At 35.1% G+C, this 23,029-nt stretch overlaps 2 protein-coding genes across 3 annotated transcripts; one reads left to right on the top strand and one right to left on the bottom strand.

Annotated features, from left to right (window-relative positions):
• The first annotated feature begins 140 nt into the window (after window positions 1-140).
• On the top strand, window positions 141-20,708 carry LOC117334589 (stomatin-like protein 2, mitochondrial). Its single transcript, XM_033894282.1, has 11 exons — window positions 141-241; window positions 10,714-10,854; window positions 11,948-12,047; window positions 12,490-12,548; window positions 12,859-12,991; window positions 14,155-14,211; window positions 15,143-15,235; window positions 16,102-16,200; window positions 17,369-17,448; window positions 17,983-18,111; window positions 19,964-20,708. The coding sequence occupies exons 1-11, from the start codon at window positions 215-217 to the stop codon at window positions 20,132-20,134; spliced, it is 1,089 nt and encodes a 362-aa protein (XP_033750173.1). The 5' UTR covers window positions 141-214; the 3' UTR covers window positions 20,135-20,708.
• Window positions 1,608-8,619, bottom strand: LOC117334590. Of its 2 annotated transcripts, XM_033894284.1 has the most exons (5): window positions 8,483-8,612; window positions 7,414-7,478; window positions 7,086-7,196; window positions 6,650-6,734; window positions 1,608-2,263 (listed from the first exon to the last, which is right to left on the bottom strand). In XM_033894284.1, coding segments are annotated over exons 1-5 (270 nt in total). In that variant the 5' UTR covers window positions 8,484-8,612; the 3' UTR covers window positions 1,608-2,255. The 2 variants fall into 2 exon arrangements, with proteins under 2 accessions (XP_033750175.1, XP_033750174.1); XM_033894283.1 differs by lacking the exon at window positions 1,608-2,263 and having other exon boundaries at window positions 6,174-6,734; window positions 8,483-8,619.
• Window positions 20,709-23,029: the final 2,321 nt, after the last annotated feature.

Below are 23,029 nucleotides of genomic sequence, written 5' to 3'. Positions count from 1 at the left end.
TTTTTCAGTAGTATTAACCAGTTTTAATGAGTTCTTTTCAAATTCCGCATCAACCTTCACTTGCTATGCTGTGCCCGTGTTTCCGTCTTCGTTGCCACCCTAAGTGTTATTAGTATACTACATCCGGTATGTGTGTGTACTTCCGGTGTTTTATAACACCGACAGAGGTTTCGTCAGTCTATTGACAAGGTTCATTTTGTCGAAATCATCCAAGATGCATCGAATACCACGGAACGGACTGGTAAATCGATTTTAATTTGATTGTTATTGCACAAAACACTTAAGACGACTGCAAAATATGTCATATTAGCTGATCATGAAAATCCAATGCTGTCAAACTACACATAATGATAAAGCTTAGTCTGTTATATTAGTATATAGCCTGCATACTGTCCACACCAACTTGCTATTGAAAGTTCCAAAACGATAATTTACCAGCATGTCCATATATCATTGCAATATTGATTTCGAAAGGAACTGTCACCTTAAGCTTGCCTGAGTTGATACTTGTGGACATGCCACATGGTTATGATTTTTTTGGTTTTTTTTTTGGTTGTGTTTTTTGTAAAAAAAAAATGATATGAATATCGTACGTTGGCACGATATATATATATATATATTTTTACAAATTAAGCATGCGATTGTAAACAATAATTTACTTGTCTATAACGTAACATTTTTATCGAAAAACACCCATCATAATCATGTCCACAAGTACATGTGGCCCTACACCAGACATTGTCAGATACTAGAACGAATATTCATACCCTGCCTACACTGCTCTCCGGCAGGGTATGAAGTCCGTCCCATTGCCGATAGTGTAGCAAGCCCCGATGTGATTCACATCGGGCAGTATTAGCGGTGGTAAAAATTTTCTCGGATAAAAAAACACATGTAAATTGATGATTCTGGTATCTATTATGAATATTCAAGCAACAAACCTGCACATTACTTCAAATGTTTGACAATAAATAGTAAAATCCAAAACGAGCAAGACACACGGAGATATCAGTTCAAACATACCGCCATCTTTGATACAAGTGTAAAGGTCAATTTCCTTATAAGGAAATCAAAATAAATTGATGCTAATGAGGTTTCCCGCGAGATTTCAACAGAAAAACAGATTCGGAGTAATATATCTCGGTAAGGAAGGTCAATTCATTCTGAAATTATTTAATTACGTAAAGTAAGATTCGCTTTCTTCACAAGAGTTACAAAAGAGTGGTTAAATATCTCTGATTATGTATTTATTTATCGTAGTAGCTTCATCCATATATGGATCACGGGTTCCATATTTGGGTTAGAATCCTCGCGAGAGTTCTTCGAGAAGTATCATGGCGGATCACGGAGACAACTCCGAGCAGTATGATATCAGAATATGCGAATTACAGATTTCTAGATTAGACGGTAGGCTAAAACATTGCAAAATTGTATTAGAAATGTTTAATTATAGCAACTATTACTCCAAAGTTAAACGATATCCGCTATTTGTAGCATTTTCGAGGTTCACTGTTTTGCTACATTTAGCAATGCCAAATGATTTTTTTTTTCACGTTTTAGAAATATTTTCAATCCATAATTTGAAAAGTTAGCTTTTTCTGAACAAAATAAAAAAAAAATGAGTGAAATATCTTGAAAACCTCAGAAGTTAAAGAGTTTTGAATTTTCGAAAAACAAGCATGTATAAATGTGCCATGTCTGAAAAATATGAAATAAGGGGCCCAAGTCTATAAAATATTATCTATACATCATATCATCTTAAAACTTTCAGGATTAGTCATTCTGCATCTCCTCAATCAAACAAAGCCAAGTTCTGTGTGAAAATCATAGGTTTCCCCTATAAGAACAAAGTTTTTGTACATGTACCCCCTTAAAATTCTTGAAATACCATGCAGTTTCACATAACTTCGCACACAACGTACGGTTTTCTTTTGGTTTGATTTCGTTTTAATTTCTATAAACAACCAGGTTCATTTAAGGACAATCCAGGTTTTGGAGGTGGAGGAAAGCCAGAGCAGCAGGAGAAAAGCACCAACCTACAGTCAGCACTTTGCCATTACCCCACGTTGGTTTACATACAATATGCACTGCATACATCTTTTGAACTTTCAATACTCATCATCTTACAGATGAAAATGACAAAAAGGATGTTTTTTGGGGGTTTTTTTTTTCATGCTTTTATTGTTACCTATTGTTCTTTATTAATCTTCCAGCATCAGATAATCCCCAAACCAATTCCAGTCTGTCTCTATCAGTCAGAATCCTGGAAAAAAAGAAAACAGCAAATTTAATACAGTACAAATGACATTTATGATCTTACTTTTGCAGTATCAATAATATACATTTGTGGGATTATCTTTTAACTCAGTGAGATACTGATTTAGCACATGGATCACATTTCAGTTAGTCCTACTCCTTAGTTTAAAATGTATAAATTAGCACACTGCAATATCTATAAAAGCTTATGTTCATTTCAACTTTTAACTACATTAATTACTTTTAGCCAAAATTGTAAATAACTCCACAAAGAAACAAAACAAGCAAACAAAATGTCTAAAATGAAGAGATTTTAACACAGGACTTTTGCTTGTGTGATAGAAAGATTTCAAATATCAAAAGTTTAGTACATTTTCATATCGGTATCTAAAGACTATTGGTCTCTAGCCAAACACAAGTTAGATATAATGAAATCTTACATCACATAAAAAATCTTCTTCTACAACACAGCAATTATGTATGAATGATATTTTCTGGCGTGGTTTGTTTTTCTTTTCAATAACATTATACACAACATGGACATAATCCGACTTTAAAAAATTACCAGAGAAAAAGTACCACATATAGAAACATCCATTTTTACATAATTCATATTATATCTAAGTATTAACTATGCATGCAAACAAGTATTTTTGTTTTGTACAAGAATGACACTAGAAAACAATCTTAATAGATCTCTATAAATAACAGCTAACTAAAGTTAAAACCTGTTCTCTCGATGTTGGCAGGACTGTGCTAGAGGTTTTGAGATTATTTGCATTAATGTGTTCAAATATTCAATGCAGGACCAGCAAAGTACTTTGAATTTACCAGTTCGAGATAACGAGATTCAACTGTAATTGAAACAGACAATACATGCAGTGATGTTGTAATTTGATAAAATCATGCAGTCAAATTTGAACAAAAATATAAAACTCAGAACACAACTAACTGAAGCCTTACACATAAAAAATCTTGTCTTTGTCTTTTTTACAACCAATGTCCATTTCTAAAAAATATCTACAGTTTCAATCAATCAAATATACAGTCACACAGTAAACTTAAACAGTTCTAGTTTGAACACTCTGGAATTACTTGGAATGAGATGAAACCACAATCCTCACATCACCATTTCTGTAATCTTCAATTAAGTTGTATGCATAAATTGCCTCATCATTGGTGTACTTAACATTGTACCACATTGGGAAACCAGGCACTACACTCACGACCACGCCTCTGTAGGTGTTGTCAACAAAAACATGATCTATTGTCTTGCCGACCAATAATGGTATGTCGCTCGTTTGCCTCTCATCTGTTGTCACAGTTGCAGCACTCTTAATAAGTTCAGTAACATTGGCTTTCAGTTCGGCCACAGACAGTTTCTCATATTTACCATCAGCCTTTTTCCTAGACATATTAAAAACTTTGGAGTCGGAATGCCTTTGTTTTAAAACATATCTCCGAAATTTTAACTGGGAATATAATGCCTTAAGCATTTCTCCTTTGTCACCTTTCAATCTTGAAAGTCCTTCTTCAATCTGGCTAACACTTTGCCAGAGTCCATAAAAGCAAACATCATTTGTGAGATTTTCAGCTTTCAGAATCCTTTGCTGCTCAAGTCTTTTTAATTCCAGTTGTTTCCGCTTCTGGGCATCTAACCTTTTTTGCTCAATCTCTTTTAATCGTTCTTTAAATTTCTGTCGCAACTCCCTTCCTTCTTTCCTAGAACTTTCTATTACCCTCTTCTTTTCATCGTCCGGAAGATTGTGTAACCAATCACTAGTTTTGTTGTATGAATACAAAAGATATGCTTCATTCGCCAGAACTGATGCATTAGGCCGGTATGAAATGAGATGGTCTAATTGTCCAAATATAAATTCTGGTGATTTGTTGTGTTTTAATGCTGATTCAGCAGCTGATCTTGTTGCAGAAGAGACATTCCAAAATTTCCCTCCTGGAAGATGCTCAGAAACCATTCTCTTCAACAACTCCTTCATTGCGACACACATGCTCTGTACTAGAGGCAGTGCTATTGTTTCAAGTTCATCTGGAGCCAAAAGTTTTGCCAGTACAGCATCTGAACTATCTACCTCCGAGTTGAATGGTGTACTCTGCCCTTTAAGAAATTCCTGTGCCAAAACTGTATCGGTTGAAGTTTTTTCGAGAAAGTCAACCAAAGTTTCAAAGTGCATATTCATGTCCAGGATGTGTCCAGGTGCTTCAATCAAGCGCCACAGTGGGGCTGTTATGAACTTGGAAACGAGGCCAAGAACCTTGGCACCAGCTAAAAACAGGGTTTCTTTTGCATCAAGCAAAACAGCTTTCAGAAGATCATTTGACGTTCCATGAACATTACCTAGAAATTCCTGAATGTCTTGTGAGTGGTAGTAAACTGCTTGCCCAATTAGGAATACCATGTTGAAGCGGTTATGTTTGAACCTCAGAATATGGTTTTTCTTTTCTCCTTTGCTTCCAAGATAAGTTTTCCATGGCAAAAACACACCATTTTTTTCATCCTCTCCCATCGCAAAGGCTTTGCTGCATGTGCGCAAAAGTCGCAAAGTACCACTCTCTGACTTGTGGTATCGCTGAAGTTCAGGCTTTTGTGCTGATCCTATCAGTTTTCCATCAAGATATGCTGTTTCAAACTTTTTTAATGATGCTTCAGACACATCTGCTATGCCAACTAACAGGTGTAGACCACAGAAAAAGTTATTCATCTGGCCACACAGTTCTTTTTCTTGTGTTGTTAAATTTGTATAGTTGTAAACAACATCAGGTAAAATCTTATTCCTATATTCTTGCAGCAAGACATTGAAGTGTTTTTCTGTACTGGCACGGTCAGACATAGTATTACATACATTCTTCAATATATGATATCCTACTGTTTGTCCAGGTTCACAATCTGCTTCTTTGTCCTCTGAATGTGAACAATAGTCTGAAATATCTTTCAGTATTTCTTTCATTGTGTCTAGAGTACACTGCCCACTTTTGTTTTCCATTTCCCGAAGACCAAGCAGATACGAATTTTTGTCTTTGTCTGTAATCAAATAGCTTTGATAGGTGTGTCCATGTTTTCTAGTCTCATCTGTATATAATGTTGTTTCTTCTTTTGCAGAAAGAACAGTTCCAAGTTGCTTTTGTGACAGGGAAACTTTTCTGTCAACCATATTATCTACAGTTGTGCGAGATGGGAGACGGTTGGGTATCTTCCCACATAATGAAGAGACTTCTCTGATAACAGGTCCAACATTGTGCGTAGCCACTTTTAAATTGGTTAAGTTCATCGCACATTCAACTAATTCAGGAGTAAAAGTGTTAGATTGATGATCATACACATGAAGGTCACATTCATCCAGTAACAAACCTTGCATGTAATCATTGGAGATATGCAAGTCTTTGTTTTCTTTTAAGACAATCTTGTTTCTGTCGCATATGGTTTTCTTTTCTTCCTCTGTCTTTCGCAAAATTGCATCTAATTTTTCCTTGTCATTTTCCAAACTCTTTACTCTGTGTTCCAATGATTTCAATTTTCGATTCGCGTTGATCAGAGAAGAATAATTGTTCTTACTTCTGGTCTGGGCTTTCGTAAGAAGGGCTGTTTTAACCTTGAGCTCTTTTTGAACAGTCTTCACACTTTTCAGAGCAACCGCTGTCTCCTTCTCCACCTTCCTTTGGAAACTTTCTCTGCATTTCTTGGACTCTCTTCTACCTAACTTTCTTTTCAATAATTTATTTGATTGTACTAACTCCTGCACTTTGAGTCTTCTTTCTTTCAACTGTGTCTGTAAGATGTTAACTTTTTTCTCCTTTGTTTCTGTTGTTAGTGTTGCTGTACTAGGCATTTGTAGAGAGACTAAGGTACAGCCAGAAGTAGAAGCTATGGTGGAGGCTGATGTGGACTCTGTTGGCACTATGAATGTTTCATTTCTAAATTCTTCTTTCAGCTTTCCCCTTTTCTTTTTGTCAGAACTGGCAGCACGGTGAATTTTTGAAATACATGCTTGAATGTTAACATCTCTAATAGCCACAATTTGTCCAATACATTCAACAATACTTTTATATTCCATTTTTTTTGATTTTCCAAAGCTGAAGATTTCCAGGACACTGCCAACAGTTAGGTGTGTAGCAGATGGTTTAGAGTCTGAAAATACTAGTTGTAGTTCAAATCCAAGATCTTTGCAGAATGCCATGATGAATAATTAAAATAATTAATCAATATAAATGTTTTTGGACTTAATAACAACTGGACCGAAAACAACAGTTTGTGTTGATTTTTCTCTGTGTTCTATTTTCGTACACGAGTGGTATGATGTTAGTGGTCCATATATCAATGAGTCGGAAGATGTAAAAACAGGACCTGTCAATACAGTTTGGGTTAGGATTGACTTGCCTTTTTTGGCCTTTCGACGCAGGAGACTCTGGCTAGGATCTTCAGAGCAGGTTTCCGCTGGCACTTCTGTATGTGAAGATCTAGCCTGTTCGAAAAGTAAAAAAAAAAAAAAGGAATGTTAAATTAATCAACTGGATGTCATGACATCAGACTCATAATTAATTAGTCTCACTTTATTGGATTTCAATTATATTCTGGATGTCAGTAACTATGACAACAATTATATTAATGCAAATAGGAATACAGTTAATCCAAGATTTTAATTCAGTGATAATTCAATAAACACATCCAGTACTTTTCATTGGACTCCTAAAATGTCTGAAAGTACATTACTTAAATTGAACGTAATGGGACCTGTGATTTTTACAAAACAAATGAATTTAAAGAACTCTTGAAAATAAATTGACGACTGATTACTGTAAGATGGTTTTCTTACTTTTTTCCTTGGTGGGGTTGGTGGGGTTACAGGCTCCCACTCATAATATGACTCGTACTCTCCACTGTCTGGTGGTTGGGTGGAGTCTGAATCACTTTCTACTGGAATAACCTGTACATATGAAAAAAAACAATATTGGACATGGTTGGTGTTCACACAAGATTTTTGCTTCAGGGTTTAATTTTGAAATGTTCAGATTTACGTCCATGTACTTGTCTCATCTTATACAGATAATTTTTTTGTTCAATATATTTATGAGCTTATGAAACATATATTTACTCATTGGTATATACTGAAATTTTATATGTTAAATTGCTAGTATTATTACCTCTGTCTGTGAGCTTGGTCCAGCTTCCTCTTGATCTCCAAACAAGTCCTGGGAGTATTCATCCACTATTGATTTAGCAATTATTTTTTATTTGAAACAATATCCTCAAAAAAGTCATTTGTACAACAGATATTTTTTTAGGATATTACCATAAATATTATTTCAAATACAACATGAAAACACATTGTAACGGCCCCATATTTATGTATTTGATAATTAATACCTTGCCAATTATAAATTAAGGAGTAAATATAAAGTATATAATATAATTATCATGATTAATTGATAATAATCATTTACTCCATGTAATTGAGAAGAAATGTTTATCCTACAATCTACATTTACTTATGGGTTGATTTGTATATCAATTCAAATTATCAAAACACAAGTTTGTGAACTTTGAATTTTGTGCAGAATGTTAATAAAAATTACAATAGTTACAGTGACTGTGTTTACATATGATTCATAACTAGGCTATTGCACAGTCACAGTTTAATTATTATACTAATATAGTAGAAGTGCTATAATTATTCATGATTAATATAAAATACTTTAGAAAATGTGCTATATCATTTATAATTTATATATTATTATCACTATCAGTAATAATTTTCACTCATTCAAATTCAACATTGATTAATAACATTATAATAGAACTTTTAGAAGGTTGAATTATATCTTTTAGTTTTATCACTTGATTTAAAATTTAAAAGTAATTCCAAAACTAAAGAAATCTGCATCAATTATTTCAGAGAGGACAGTAGTATCTTTTTGTTTTCTATGCTATTGGACGGTTTATTAGATGTAATACAGTATAGCAGGCTGTAGCCTACTGCGTAGTTTGACAGTTCCGCGCGAAATCTGTGCCGCAAGAGTTATCGAACTTGAACTCACCCAAGTCGCTTCAAACACCTTATTCCTAAGTTTTACGATGTTCTTGGTTATAATAAAAGCTTAATTTTGTTTAAAAACATATCAAATTATTAAGGAAGATGGGAATTTATAGCGTATTCGGGGGATTTGTGGTAATCGCATGCGCTTGAATATTTCAATCGTATCGTAAACCTACTTTCTGTTCTGTTCCAGCGAAGAAAGTGTGAAATACGTCATCAGTAAGGAGTTTCCTAATAAAAATAGCACTGACTTTCGAACTTCTTTGGCTTTTTCATATATCAAATCGACGTAATGCGAGGGTACCTTATGTGAGGTCGGGAAACAACCATTTCTAAAAATAGGGTTGCCAGCGCCACCTGGTGACGTTTGGCATCGCTACTACATTACGAGCAATGGGAGGGAATCGTAGCTCTGACGACGACCATCTGTCAGAAATTGTCCGTCCGTCGTCCAGAGCTACGTTATCGCAGCTAGTCAGATACATGCAAATATAAACGTCTTTGATGTAAATTTATATTTAAAAATATCCAACTGTAGTGTCTGGGCGTGAAAATTCGGGCAAATAACTATACTCAATGTAATATATACTACTAGTTTATAGATGATATATGCATCAATCACTAATATAAGAACATATTGACTCAGGACAACAAACAGATTACCTAATAATTGATTTAAGTAGCTGCTTTCTTCTGTAAAGTTATGTATAATTAGCCAATCTTTGCTATCCATTACCTAATCCGAAGGGTTCTGATGTTAATATCGCATTTCAAGCTGCCTTACGTAGTAAGATCGTCAAAAAATTCGGACTATCCATTACCTAGATCATTATAATATGAGAGGGAATACCAACACACAGATTAAATTCTTTTTACTAGATAGCAGGTCATAGTAATAGAAGGAAAAATCAAACTACATATATGTAGAGTCATGTCAGGAGTCCCATATACATACGTATCAATGCTTCAGTAGGGGCCGTGGTGGCAGAGTGGTTACGGTATCCTGACACTTACCATCCACCTCTGGGTCGCGAGTTTGAAACCCACATGGGGCCGGCAGTTGTCTGTTACTGACCGTAAGCTGGTGGTTTTTATCTGGGTACTCAGGCTTTCCTCCACCTCCAAAGCCTAGCACATCCTTAATGACCCTGGCTGTTAATAGGTCATTAAACAAAATAAACTAACCAAGCTTATTGCTGTTTTACATGAATGACATGCCAGAAAACATCCGATCAAGAGTAAGGTTAATTTCTGATGTCACATCAGCCTGCTTTACAATATACATTTGTATATCAGACTCTGACATGTTCCATCTTCAAAAAGACGTGAACAAGCTAGCTAGCTAGAACACATTGTGAAGAAAATGGATGACGAAATTCAACCCTGATGAATTTAAGATGTGTCTTATCAATATAAAAAAAGGAAGAACATCACATGCATTGCTCATATGTATATGCAGTTGGGCAAACAATGCCATTACATGGCTTCCTAAAGAGGAAGCTCAACACTAAAAATGCCTCCTTAAAAGAGAAAGCTTAATATGTTAGCTTATATTACAACCAACTCTGGAATATGCATACCTCACGGGACCCACACCAGTGTTAAAAACCAAACATTACCTGGAGATGATACAGAGCTTAGTCGAGGAGAACATCAAGAATTGTCAAAAACATAGGGTAACAGCTTGTCTGGAAACTCGCTCAAAAACAGTTGGTTGACACCTTGTCTGGGAACTCAATCAAAAACAGAGTGGGTAATAGCTTGTCAGCTGGGAGATCACTATAAAACAGATTGATTACACCTTGTCTGGACAATTGAATTGGCTGCTCATAATTAGAAGAAAGAAGGAAAAGAGTCTTGTAAATATTGAATTTACAGATGAACTGATACCACCTGAACAAGACAGAACAACTAACACATGTAACATGCATAACAGATACAATCATATTGAACACAGCTACAAGGAGGGACTAGTTTTATCCAAGAACTGTAACTAATTGGAATGCCTTATCCACTGGCACAGCTATTGCTGTGAGTCTTGAAGTTCAGCTTCAAAAATAAATACCTAGTAGTTCCTACTTGTTTTTACTTGTAAATCAGCTGTATCAAGGTAACTTTGACTTTTAACCTTTTATTCACACACCCAAGGACTGGCAAAATATAATCATCATGCTGATGGCGGCCATTCAGCAGTACCGGTACGGCGGTAGAAGTTGAAGAATAGATTCATTTACAGATTTGTTTATATTGCATATATATTCTTAGTGTAATTTTAAGTATAATTAGTTTGGTGTGCTTTTAGAAATAGATATTTATCATTGTTTTGTTTTGTTTTTTCTAACATTCTTGAAATACTAACTGTAGGAAAGAGAATGTTCATCTTCTGTGCATTAATTATCTTTTAAAGGTACGCCTAATATCTCGTGATGTATATCACCAGCAAAAGAGATTTCGAGGGGCAAGGAATAACTTAGGAGTGATCTTCGTTCCCCAACAAGAGGCATGGATTGTAGAACGTTTTGGAAAATTCTATAAAACTTTGACACCGGTAGGTAAAAATATCATTTGCACATATCCACAGCAACAGGTGTCTCAAAGACTCTCTTGTTAAAGTGACAGGTTAACGTTGGATGTCTCAGACTCTCTTGTTTATATATACATGTATTAAGCCTTTAGACAATTAGTTAAACCTGATATCCAATTATTCACATTTCTGGATTTTCCATAAGAGGATAGAACCAACTGATGTTCACAGTCAAACTCAAAATCAAGGTAATTTTGGTCCGTAAAATGCTATTAGTTACTAGTGCAGAGAAAACTGTTCTTTGGAGGACCTAAGTGGGGCAGTTGCCAGGTACTGACCGTAGGCCGGTGGTTTTTCTCCGGGTACTCCGGCTTTCCTCCACCTCCAAAACCTGGCACGTCCTTAAATGACCCTGGCTGTTAATAGGACGTTAAACAAAAACAAACAAACCAAACTTTGGGAGGACAATCAAACATTGCATACTTGTCCCCTGTTGCAGGAGAATGAACAATTAGATTTTCAGTCGGGGTTCAAAGGTCAATGTTACTCTGAGTTATACAAAGGGTCTGCAATCAAATATAAACAAAATGGGCAGACTGGTTTTCTTTTATGGGAAGATAAACCCTATTGATTTTCTGAGTCCTGGGTAAGGGGGTCAAAGGTCACTTAGGGTTATGTAACCAGGAGATATATTATGCCAGAATCCTAGGATGTATAATGCTAGTCATTCAACTGTATTTACATTTATTACCCTGCCATCTTCAGGCTATTTAAATTGCACTCCATCAGTATTAGATTGATCAATTAACAGAATTACCAACAGGCAACCATCTTGGAATTTCTGTTTCTTTATGGGTCTTTAAAGTTGTGAAAATTTATGTGTAGGTTCTGCTTTGTCTCAAGTATTGGTTGAAATTGTTATTGCTATTTCAGAAAGTTCTAGATGGATGGTTCTTACGATTTCATATTTAGGTTCCCCTTGTTTTCAAATTTTCTGGAGTAAGAGCTATCAAGGGTAAATATGAGAAAAGATCAGTCTGACATACAATTAAAAAATGTAGGTCCAATTAAGATCATCTATGTGAATCCCTCTGAGACTTCTTGTTTCTGTTTTCAGGGGCTAAATATACTCATTCCTGTAATAGACACAATCAAACATGTTCAAATTCTCAAAGAAATGCCTATTGAAGTTCCGAAGCAGTCGGCTATTACTGTAGGTATGTACATAAAATATTCCACGAAAGTCTGACTTAATGATGTTTTAACACTAAAGAAAATAGCAGGGTCCCGTTAATTTTCCTGTAACTATCTGGAATACAACATTAGCTTGTTTTTTTTTTCAAATAAGTGGACTTCGCTAGCTTTAGGATTCATAAATTCTTATGATATATCAATTGCTTGGTAGGAAATCTATCTGTAAATAACCATATGACCTTGTACAGGCATCGATACTTTTTGAAGTACTTGTAACTAGCAAAACCAGATATTCATGATTAAGTGATTAAAGTCGGCCCATTAAAGTAGGTTTTGTTATTTTTTCATTTTAAACCAGAACAAGTAAAATTAAATATCAATGGATTGAAAAAAACAACTTTTTTTACATTTGTTGATGGCAAAGTAAATTTGCTTATAAATCAATTTTATCTTTTTGTTTTCCAGATAATGTGTTATTAAGTTTGGATGGTGTGTTGTATGTGAGAGTAATGGATCCTTATAAGGTAAATTAAAGCATTGTGTGTTGTAGATGTATCACAACAACTTTTTAATATTAACATTCTTACCAGTCAAAGAAAATGTCAAAATGATAGGTCCTATATATTTCATCTGGAGTCTGGATTATTTTGTGATCAAAAAGTATGACCAGTTCAAAAGTATCCCCATTATATTAACAAAAAAATCAATATGATTTCTAAACAGTGTTCAATGTATTTCTCTTATTGAAATGTTTGCTTAAAGGAAATGTAACAATTTATTGTCTAAGTCGCAAAATATGGATGTCATATGATTGTTATATAATTTGTCTTACAGGCCAGTTATGGTGTAGAAGATGTAGAGTTTGCTGTCACACAATTAGCACAGACCACTATGAGGTCAGAAATTGGTAAAATTTCTCTGGACGAGATCTTCAGAGAAAGAGAGTCACTTAATGTAGCCATTGTTTGTAAGTGAATTATTTTCAGTAAGTTCAACAAACCGCATGCTCACTGGAGGGCGAGGGGTCAATAAACAACATTGGTGGGTCAATAAACATCATTCTCAGTCGGTCAAAAGAAAACATTCTTAGTCGATCAACAAACAACATTGGTGGGTCAATAAACAACATTCTCAGTCGGTCAAAAGAAAACATTCTTAGTCGATCAACAAACAACATTGGTGGGTCAATAAACAACATTCTCAGTCGGTCAAAAGAAAACATTCTTAGTCAGTCAACAAACAACATTGATGGGTCAATAAACAACATTCTCAGTCGGTCAAAAGAAAACATTCTTAGTCAGTCAACAAACAACATTATCAGTGGGTCAATAAAAGGGCCAACAAACAACATTGTCAGTGGGTTAATAGAAAACATTCTCAGTGAGGTATACACAACTTTCTCAGTGAGGTTAACATATATTGTTACATGACTTGTGACTTATGCTGGTTTCTGTTAAATATGTTTATAAAATAGTTATAGTAGCATGCAAGATGTTTTTCTGTCCCTCAAAAAGATATATCCATCAAGTGTAAAAAAGATATATCCATCAAGTGTAAAAAAGATATATCCATCAAGTACAGTAAAATGGGAATATCATGGAGATTCAAGGGCCACACTTGCAGTTCAATAACCTGGGCAATAAATAACATGCTCAGTAGGGTTCAACATATAACACAACATACCCTTTGTGGTCAGCAGGGGAGGGGGATGTCAACACAATAGCATTCTCTGTGAAATCCCTAAATAACATGGGAGGGAGGAGCAGCTAAATATCACAAGGTCACACAATTTACACATTCTAAGTGCATCACAGCATAATTGTAAAACTTTTTGGAATTTCCACACGTTCAAAGTGAAGTTTTAGACTACTTCTATAAAAAAGTTCACTGATGATTTTCAAACGAATAAGTAATGTTTAATAAGAGAATATATCCCCAAATTTACTGACTGTATACTACGTGTAACAGGAGGCTAGAAGATGGGTTAAGTAACAAGACTGTAAAGTCTTATATACCTGTCAGTAGAAATCACTATCTCCTTGAGAATAAACTCACTCTGTTGAACTTATATCATTATTGATCATCAACTATCCTGTTATTTATTTAACAACTGATGGTTTTGTATTACAGCTGCTATCAACAAAGCTGCCGAGGACTGGGGAATCAAGTGTCTACGTTATGAAATCAGTAAGTAAAAGTAATACACATCATAATATTTCAAATAATTTGTCTACATATTCCTTTATATTGCAAACTTAGGTGTATTGTTGGTGACAGGTGAATTGTAGGTGACAGGTGTATTGTAGGTGACAGGTGTATTGTTAGTGACAGGTGAATTGTAGGTGACAGGTGTATTGTAGGTGACAGGTGTATTGTTGGTGACAGGTGTATTGTTGGTGACAGGTGTATTGTTGGTGACAGGTGTATTGTTGCTGACAGGTGTATTGTTGATGACATGTGTGTAGTAGGTGACAGGTGTATTGTTGGTGACCAGAATGTGTATTGTTAGTGACAGGTGTTTTGTTGGTGACCAGAATGTGTATTGTAGGCGACAGGTGTATTGTAAGTGACAGGTGTATTGTAGGTGACAGGTGTATTGTTAGTGACAGGTGTATTGTAGGTGACAGGTGTATTGTTGGTGACAGGTGTATTGTTAGTGACAGGTGAATTGTAGGTGACAGGTGTATTGTAGGTGACAGGTGTATTGTTGGTAACAGGTGTATTGTTGGTGACAGGTGTATTGTTGATGACATGTGTGTAGTAGGTGACAGGTGTATTGTTGGTGACCAGAATGTGTATTGTTAGTGACAGGTGTATTGTTGGTGACCAGAATGTGTATTGTAGGCGACAGGTGTATTGTAAGTGACAGGTGTATTGTAGGTGACAGGTGTATTGTTAGTGACAGGTGTATTGTAGGTGACAGGTGTATTGTTGGTGACAGGTGTATTGTTAGTGACAGGTGTATTGTAGGTGACAGGTGTATTGTTAGTGACAGGTGTATTGTTAGTGACAGGTGTATTGTTGGTGACCAGAATGTGTATTGTTAGTGACAGGTGTTTTGTTGGTGAAATCTATATGGTCCTCAATGTTAAAGAGAATGGTGCTCTTTTGTTAACAGGAGATATCAAGCCACCGACTAAGATCCAAGAAGCTATGCAGATGATGGTAGAAGCTGAGAGAAAAAAACGGGCTGCTATTTTAGAATCAGAAGGTAAATTCATTGTCTATGCATTCCACTCAGTATGCTTGACTGACTATGTACAGAGAACAGTCATGCTGGCAAATTATCACCATTGTTCAAATACCCTGGTAAATAATAACCATTGTTTAAATACCCTGGTAAATTATCACCCTGGTTCAAATACCCTGGTAAATTATCACCATTGTTTATATACCCTGGTAAATTATCACCATTGTTTATATACCCTGGTAAATTATCACCATTGTTTATATACCCTGGTAAATTATAACCATTGTTTAAATACCCTGGTAAATTATCACCCTGGTTCAAATACCCTGGTAAATTATCACCATTGTTTATATACCCTGGTAAATAATCACTATTGTTCAAATACCCTGGTAAATTATCACCCTGGTTCAAATACCCTGGTAAATTATCACCATTGTTCAAATACCCTGGTAAAATATCACCCTGGTTCAAATACCCTGGTAAATTATCACCATTGTTCAAATACCCTGGTAAATTATCACCATTGTTCAAATACCCTGGTAAATTATCACCATTGTTCAAATACCCTCAAGGCTGGTAAATTATCACCCTGGTTCAAATACCCTGGTAAATTATCACCATTGTCCAAATATCCTGGTAAATCATCACCATTGTTCAAATGCCCTGTTAAGGTGCTCGATTTCAAGGATAAAGTCAATCTTAAGGTCTGAAATTACCGGAGTAAGGTCTCAAGTCTGTTCAAAGAAATGACCTTGACCAGCTCTGGAGGTCAGAGATGTTAAATATATCATTACAATCTGGTCATAGGTGAGTGATACAGGCCTGATGAACCTTTTGATTTGTATTCCCATTTATAACACTGTATATTATATGTGTCTGATTCTTAGGTGTAAAGCAGTCAGAAATCAACATAGCAGAGGGTCAAAAACAGGCAAAGATATTAAAATCAGAAGCCTTCAAAATAGAACAAATCAACACAGCTCAGGGTAAGTACAGATATAAACCTAGCTCAGGGTTAGTACAGAAATCAACACTTTTCAGTGGAAGTACAGAGATCAACACTTCTCATGGTCAGTACAGAGATCAACACTTCTCAGGGTAATTACGGAAATCAACACTTTTCAGTGGAAGTACAGAAATCAACACTTTTCAGTGGAAGTACAGAGATCAACACTTCTCGTGGTTAGTACAGAAATCAACACTTTTCAGTGGAAGTACAGAAATCAACACTTCTCATGGTCAGTACAGAAATCAACACTTCTTATGGTCAGTACAGAAATCAACACTTCTTTATAATATGGTCAGTACACTTTTCAGTGGAAGTACAGAAATCATTACTTCTCAGGGTAAGTACAGAGATTAACACTTCTCATGGTTAGTACAGAAATCAACACTTTTCAGTGGAAGTACAGAGATCAACACTTCTCGTGGTTAGTACAGAAATCAACACTTTTCAGTGGTTAGTACAGAAATCAACACTTCTCATGGTTAGTACAGAAATCAACACTTGTCAGGGTAATTACGGAAATCAACAATTTTCAGTGGAAGTACAGAAATCAACACTTCTCATGGTCAGTACAGAGATCAACACTTCCCAGTGTTATTACGGAAATCAACACTTCTCATGGTAATTACAGAAATCAACACTTGTCAGGGTAATTACAGAAATCAACACTTTTCAGGGTAACTAAATGTACATAGAAACATGTTGCTAAACTTTGTCAGCATTACAGTAATCTTTTTGCCTCCAGCTCCCAGTGCATGCTGTTTTTACATGCTGCTGATTTTGGAACCTGTCACTTCTAATTTTATAATGTCCAACATTTGAATTAAAACCCAGTTGTGTGGTCAGGTGACTATCAATTTTGAGCATTTTTAGATCTTAAAAAAATGTTATGCTTTAATGATCCCTTTATTCATAGTATTGTAATAATACATTTGAATGTCACATCTTAACATTGCTATGGGGACACAAAATTTGCAATCTGATTAAAATCAGCTGTTACATGGCTACGTTTACTATACACTATGCCTTCATGTAGGATGATTTAGGATGATTGAAAGTTAGATGTGAGGGATTCAGGTATGCCAGGTTTTCCTCTTTAGTTCGAGGTTTTGCTGTGTATTGTTGTATATGTCTGTGTTTACTTACAGGTGAGGCTGAGGCTTTGAAAGCTAAAGCAAACGCTAAAGCTGAAGCTATAAGAGTGGTATCCACGGCGATCGGTCAACAGGTAAACCTCACTTTCACAGGATAAATATGAACAGTGTCGCTGACATTATAATTGTCATTTGGATATTTTTGTCTTATTTGATGGCTGCTAGTAGAAATATTAATATCTGATGCAAATAAAAAAAGGAAAACATTGTTTAAAACAGCTTTATCATAGATCATGAAATGTCTTTTAAAAAGATTGGCACAAAATGAATGATGGACAAAATGTCCCCCTGGTCTTCGGTGATCTATATCAGTAAGATTATGAAGATATATTGTATGAAATAAAATGTTTGTATTTGTTTTTATGGTTGCTATGTACACGAAAAGTAAATATGATAGATATTGTATAAATCATTGTTAAATTATTGTTCCATGGACTAACCATGAAAGTTTGTAACCACAAAATAATTTGAAGGCCCCTAACTACAGAAGAAAGTACACATGATGATTTTATGTTATAATTCTAGGGCTTATGTCAATAGGTTAATTTCTTCAGAAAAAAAATAATAGAAAAAACTTTTTTAGTTTTGATGCCCTTGTTTTAATTTAGAATGGCAAGAATGCAGTATCATACAATGTAGCGGAACAGTATGTAGCAGCCTTCAGTAATCTGGCCAAAACTGGTAACACGGTCATCCTGCCTGCTAATACTGGGGATGTTTCCGGTATGGTAGCTCAGGTAAGTTAAACATCTACCTACAGGTACCTCGGCTTAGTCAGTTATTATTTAGCAGACAATTGGTATACAATTAGTTTGTTTTTTTAAATCCATACTTTTAACAGAACTCAACACTACTTCATAGCACTGCCTCATTCCAAACATGACCTTCCCCTGACAACACAACGAAGTATGGCTGTTTATTTTGTATTTATTGATTAATTTGTTTATCGATTATTATAGTTAGAAGGTATCTGTCAATCAAGAATTTTTATATGGCCATCTTTGACGGGAAGTATTAACGGTATGGTGTCGGCTGTCAGATGTAAACTTTTGTATGTTCGAAGATCTCCATTTGTTGACTGATCATTTTGAAACTTGGTAGGCTCTACAACCATGATATATAGTTTTGTATCTCTGAGAGGCATTTTGATTCAAATGATTTTGCAAAAGTTATTGCCCTTTGTTTTTTCTGGTTTTCATTTTTGTACAGCTCCTACATTTTTTTATCAATTTCTTTGAAACTTGGTAGGTTTTATAATCAGGATATAAAGTTGTGTTTCCCTGAAAGGCATTTTGATTTCTTAATTTTTGCAAAAGGTATTCTCTTTTGTTTATTAGCTCACCGGTTACGAGTAACCGAGAGCTAATGCTGTCACCCCAGCGTCCGCGTCAGCGTCCACGTTGGTGGGTGTCGGCGTTGGCGTCCCACCCCAAAACTTTAAAGGTTTTGGAGTACGTTTTTGGAAAACTTGTAAGTCCAAAAGTATACACCTCATGCCCTTCTAAACTTGTTTATACATTCATTAGAGGTGTAGGAGTGATGCTATGGCAAAATCTTGTGATTGTGATTTTTTCACATTTAAACCATTTTGTGGACTTAACTTGGACTTTACTTTTTTGGCACCAAAACTCACTTTAAAGTTTTGGGGATAAGTCCAAAAATATATACCTATCACCTTTCTAATTTGGTTTATGCATTCATTAGAGATCCAGGAGTGATTTTATGGCGAAATCATGCAGAAAAAATTGTGATTTTTTTGGCATTTTACCATTTAGTGGACTTACTTTTTTTGACACAAAAACCCACTTTAAAGATTTTCGAGGTTAGTTTTGGAAAGCTTATAAGTCCACACCCTTCTTATTTGGTTTATACATCCATTACAGGTCTAGGGGCGATATTATGTGACATACAATTTCAAAATGACATGTTTATACATACATAAAAAATGAATGCATAGTGTGATTGCTGCCGCTGGTGAGCTTTCACAATCATTGATTGCACTTGTTCAAGTGTTTGATTTGTTTATTCCTCAAACTATAGAAAATTATAGCATTGACTTTGTAGTGAAAGTACAGGTGATGGTTAAAGCATGCTACCTTAAACCACTCAGACGGTATTGAATGGGCGTAAGTCATGTATGATAGAAGTTATATATAACACATCCAGTATGATATTTAAGAGTGTGATGTTTCAACACTACACTGTCATCTTCATTAGACTAATGACAAATGTGAAGCATAGTAGTACTGATGTATGTAGCGTCCTAGATAAAATAGACTCGACCGATCAAACTACATATGTCAGTGCTAGCTAGTACGCTTCACATTAGTCATAAGTCTGATGAAGTTGACAGTGTAGTAACTGAAACGTCATACTCTTAAATATCATATTGGTTGTGTTATATAATTCCTGTCATATCTACATAATCAACCTGAAGAAAATGTTCAAAAAATGGCCATATTTTCATTTTGCCCCTCTCTACTCTTGTTATACATATGAACATGTAATCAGTGTCTTGTTTATCAAACAAAACATTCGTTAAAGGGGATATGCCAGCATTAATAAGGAAATTAAACTGTTCTCTTTTAGGCTATGTCTATCTACAAGAACCTGTCATCTGAAAATCAAACTACTGACGAGCATGGCAACATACCCAAAATAGAGGCTCTATCCCACCATACTAAACCCATACCCCCTACAGATCATGACCCATTCTCACTTTTTGATGAAGAAAAACATGACGAGGATGATACCAAGTGATGGACTATAGGGGGGAATATTACTATGGAGGTACGATGGTCTCCATGGATGGACATCTACAGGAATCTGGTTTTTTGTTATGCCTCTTGTGTCTTCAGCTTGGCAGGATAAGCTGTTATTCTTATTTCCACCTTAAGAAGAAAATTGTACAAGAAACATCTTGAAAAAGAAACTGTTACCGTAAGATTAGTCTTGAAGGAACTAGAATATAACAATGACAAATCTCTTAATGATCTGGATAATCATTGGGAACACGACCATTAACATCAAGACTTTGATTCTAACCTCTGTACTTAAAATACTTCTTCACTTTCTTGTTAAAACACAGATGGGATAACTAAACTTCCTATTAGAGTTGTGTCTTTCTGTACATGTTATGGGTGACATTAATTTAACAGTACCATGTGAATGTCAATGTGTTTGTTAGAGAATATATCATTCCCTAAATCATGGATAAATGTCGTTTTCTGTACTTCAGAATGATTCTACTTGAGGTTGATGTGGTAAAATGAACAATTACAAGTGAGAACCACGAGAATTGGTGATATGTTTTAATAAATTATGATGTACAAACCATTGTTGACTTGATTCTTACCAGCTCAGCTAATGTGGTGGCTGTTATCTGGTCTGATACTGCGATATCTGAAATACTTTCAAGTTTGCATGGCCAGTAGGTTAAAGATCAATTTTTTTATCAAATTGTCATCTTTGTCCAGTTTCAAGGTCACATGAAATTTTAATCTTAATGATGATAAGAATTAGATAGAAGTATACCCCAGGAGCATGTTGCTTTTCAAGTTTTTAAGAATGACCTCATAACTTCAAATGTCTTGCGGAGGATTAGCTTTCTTGGTACTATACTAGTACATAATGGAGGACAAGTACGTGTATACATGGACAGGTAAAATGGTGCATTGTAGAATAGTATACATGTAATAATCATGTTTTTACATTTGTCTTATTAGGATCTCCAATATCGACATTAAATGTAATGGAAAAGAATAAAGAATTTGACCCCTAGCTATAACAAGTAACATTTGACATTGCTTTTACACAGGATACCTCAAATGACGGAGAAAACATTACAGTAAATATTTGAATTTTGTTTATCAACTTGCCATTTTTGATTTGTTTTTTTATGTTGATAATCCCAACACACGTGAACAGAATAGTTGTTAATATATTCACTGTTAGTACACAATAACATATCAACAACCACTCACTATTCCTGCCAGTTGTGGATTAGATATAGACTTGATATCAGTAAACATCAAGCTCTTCTTGATTCATGTTTGCTAGAGATGAACACCATAAAAAAAAAGAATTAAATTACTTCCTTTATAAATATTCCAGTGTGATGTTCTGTTAATTTTTGCATGCTTTTTGGCTTTCTATGTTTGAAGAAGCATGGTAAGTGAAAATTATAAGAAGAAATAGCAAAAAATTTGATATTATATGGTGTTCGGTTAGAGCCAAATTTCCAATATCGCTCCTTCGACCTAAACAGAAGGAGCGAAAACACGATGACGAAGGAGCGAAAATACGATTGCGAAGGAGCGAAGTTCCATCGTTCCTTTGCCATCATGTTTTCGCTCCGTCGCTCCTTCGCATTAAGTTCAATCATTTAAACATATCATTTTCTAAAAAAAAAAAAAAGCAATTAAAATTTATCTACATACTCTCGGGAATATGCGGCTGATTTGGGGTACTCCTATTTAGAGACTTCCAAGTGAATATAAAGTTGAAATCAAATGGTCCCATCAGAATAACATAATGTGTAACTAGTTTCAAAACGAATGTAGCCTTTCCTATCATAGCATCCGGTCATCAAAATGGCCCAGCGGAAGATTCAAAGTTTCTGTGGAGGGGATTCCAAATCCTCACCGCAAAATCAACCACCAGTTACATTAGAAAAAGCCGAGTCACTGATCGGACAACAAAATCTGACGTACCCAGACATTGCTTAGTGCAATTTCACTGATGATTTCTTAAAAGACTTGTTAATGGAAAATGATAAGGAATGGATAAGGAATTTCAATTTCCCCACGAAGCAATTGTAAGTATTAATGCCATTAGATACTGGCTATTCTATACCTATGAATTGATTGGTTTAAGAATCCATATACGTTTACTTTCTGTACTGAAAACAAAGTAATGGAATAACTTCAATGTATTAGGTTAATGCAAGTTTAGACCTAAAGCTTATAATATTACACGTTAGCCTAGCTAGTGAAGTATACGTAAGGGTAATGAAGTATGGGTATTATTGAACATATGGACTAAGAAATACAATGTTTGTATACATGTACCTATTGGATACATGAGTACATGTACATGTAAATACCTATTGGATACATGAGTATACATGTACATGTACCTATTGGATACATTAGTATACATGTACATGTACCTATTGGATACATTAGTATACATGTACATGTACCTATTGGATACATGAGTATACATGTACATGTAAATACCTATTGGATACAACAACATAACCAAGCTTCTGTTGAAGTGACATTTTCTTTAGATGTCTAGACTATATACATCTAGTTATCATTCCATTTGATGTTTGTATCACAATATGTTTGTATGGAATGTTATTTCCAAGCAAAATATAGTTATATAGTCTATCTACTTTGATTGTGCACATTTGGTAAATCACATACATATCCCACGAGCCTACAGTAAATTATTGGTCAAATTATTTGTACGCAATGAGGCGACTCGAGTCTGACTGAACAGCAGTTTGACGTTCTGTCAATATCAATATTTTATATTATAACCGCATAATTTTGATAATTCTTGATGTGTACCCTGGACTGGCAATGATTCATTGCTACAAGACGGAGGATTTAGATTTAGATCAAATCGTCACAAAGTTTGCGAGCA

The sequence above is a fragment of the Pecten maximus genome, chromosome 9 (assembly GCF_902652985.1).
Source record: "Pecten maximus chromosome 9, xPecMax1.1, whole genome shotgun sequence".
Classification (NCBI taxonomy): Eukaryota; Metazoa; Mollusca; class Bivalvia; order Pectinida; family Pectinidae; genus Pecten; species Pecten maximus.
This window is presented reverse-complemented; position numbering and strand designations above follow the sequence as displayed.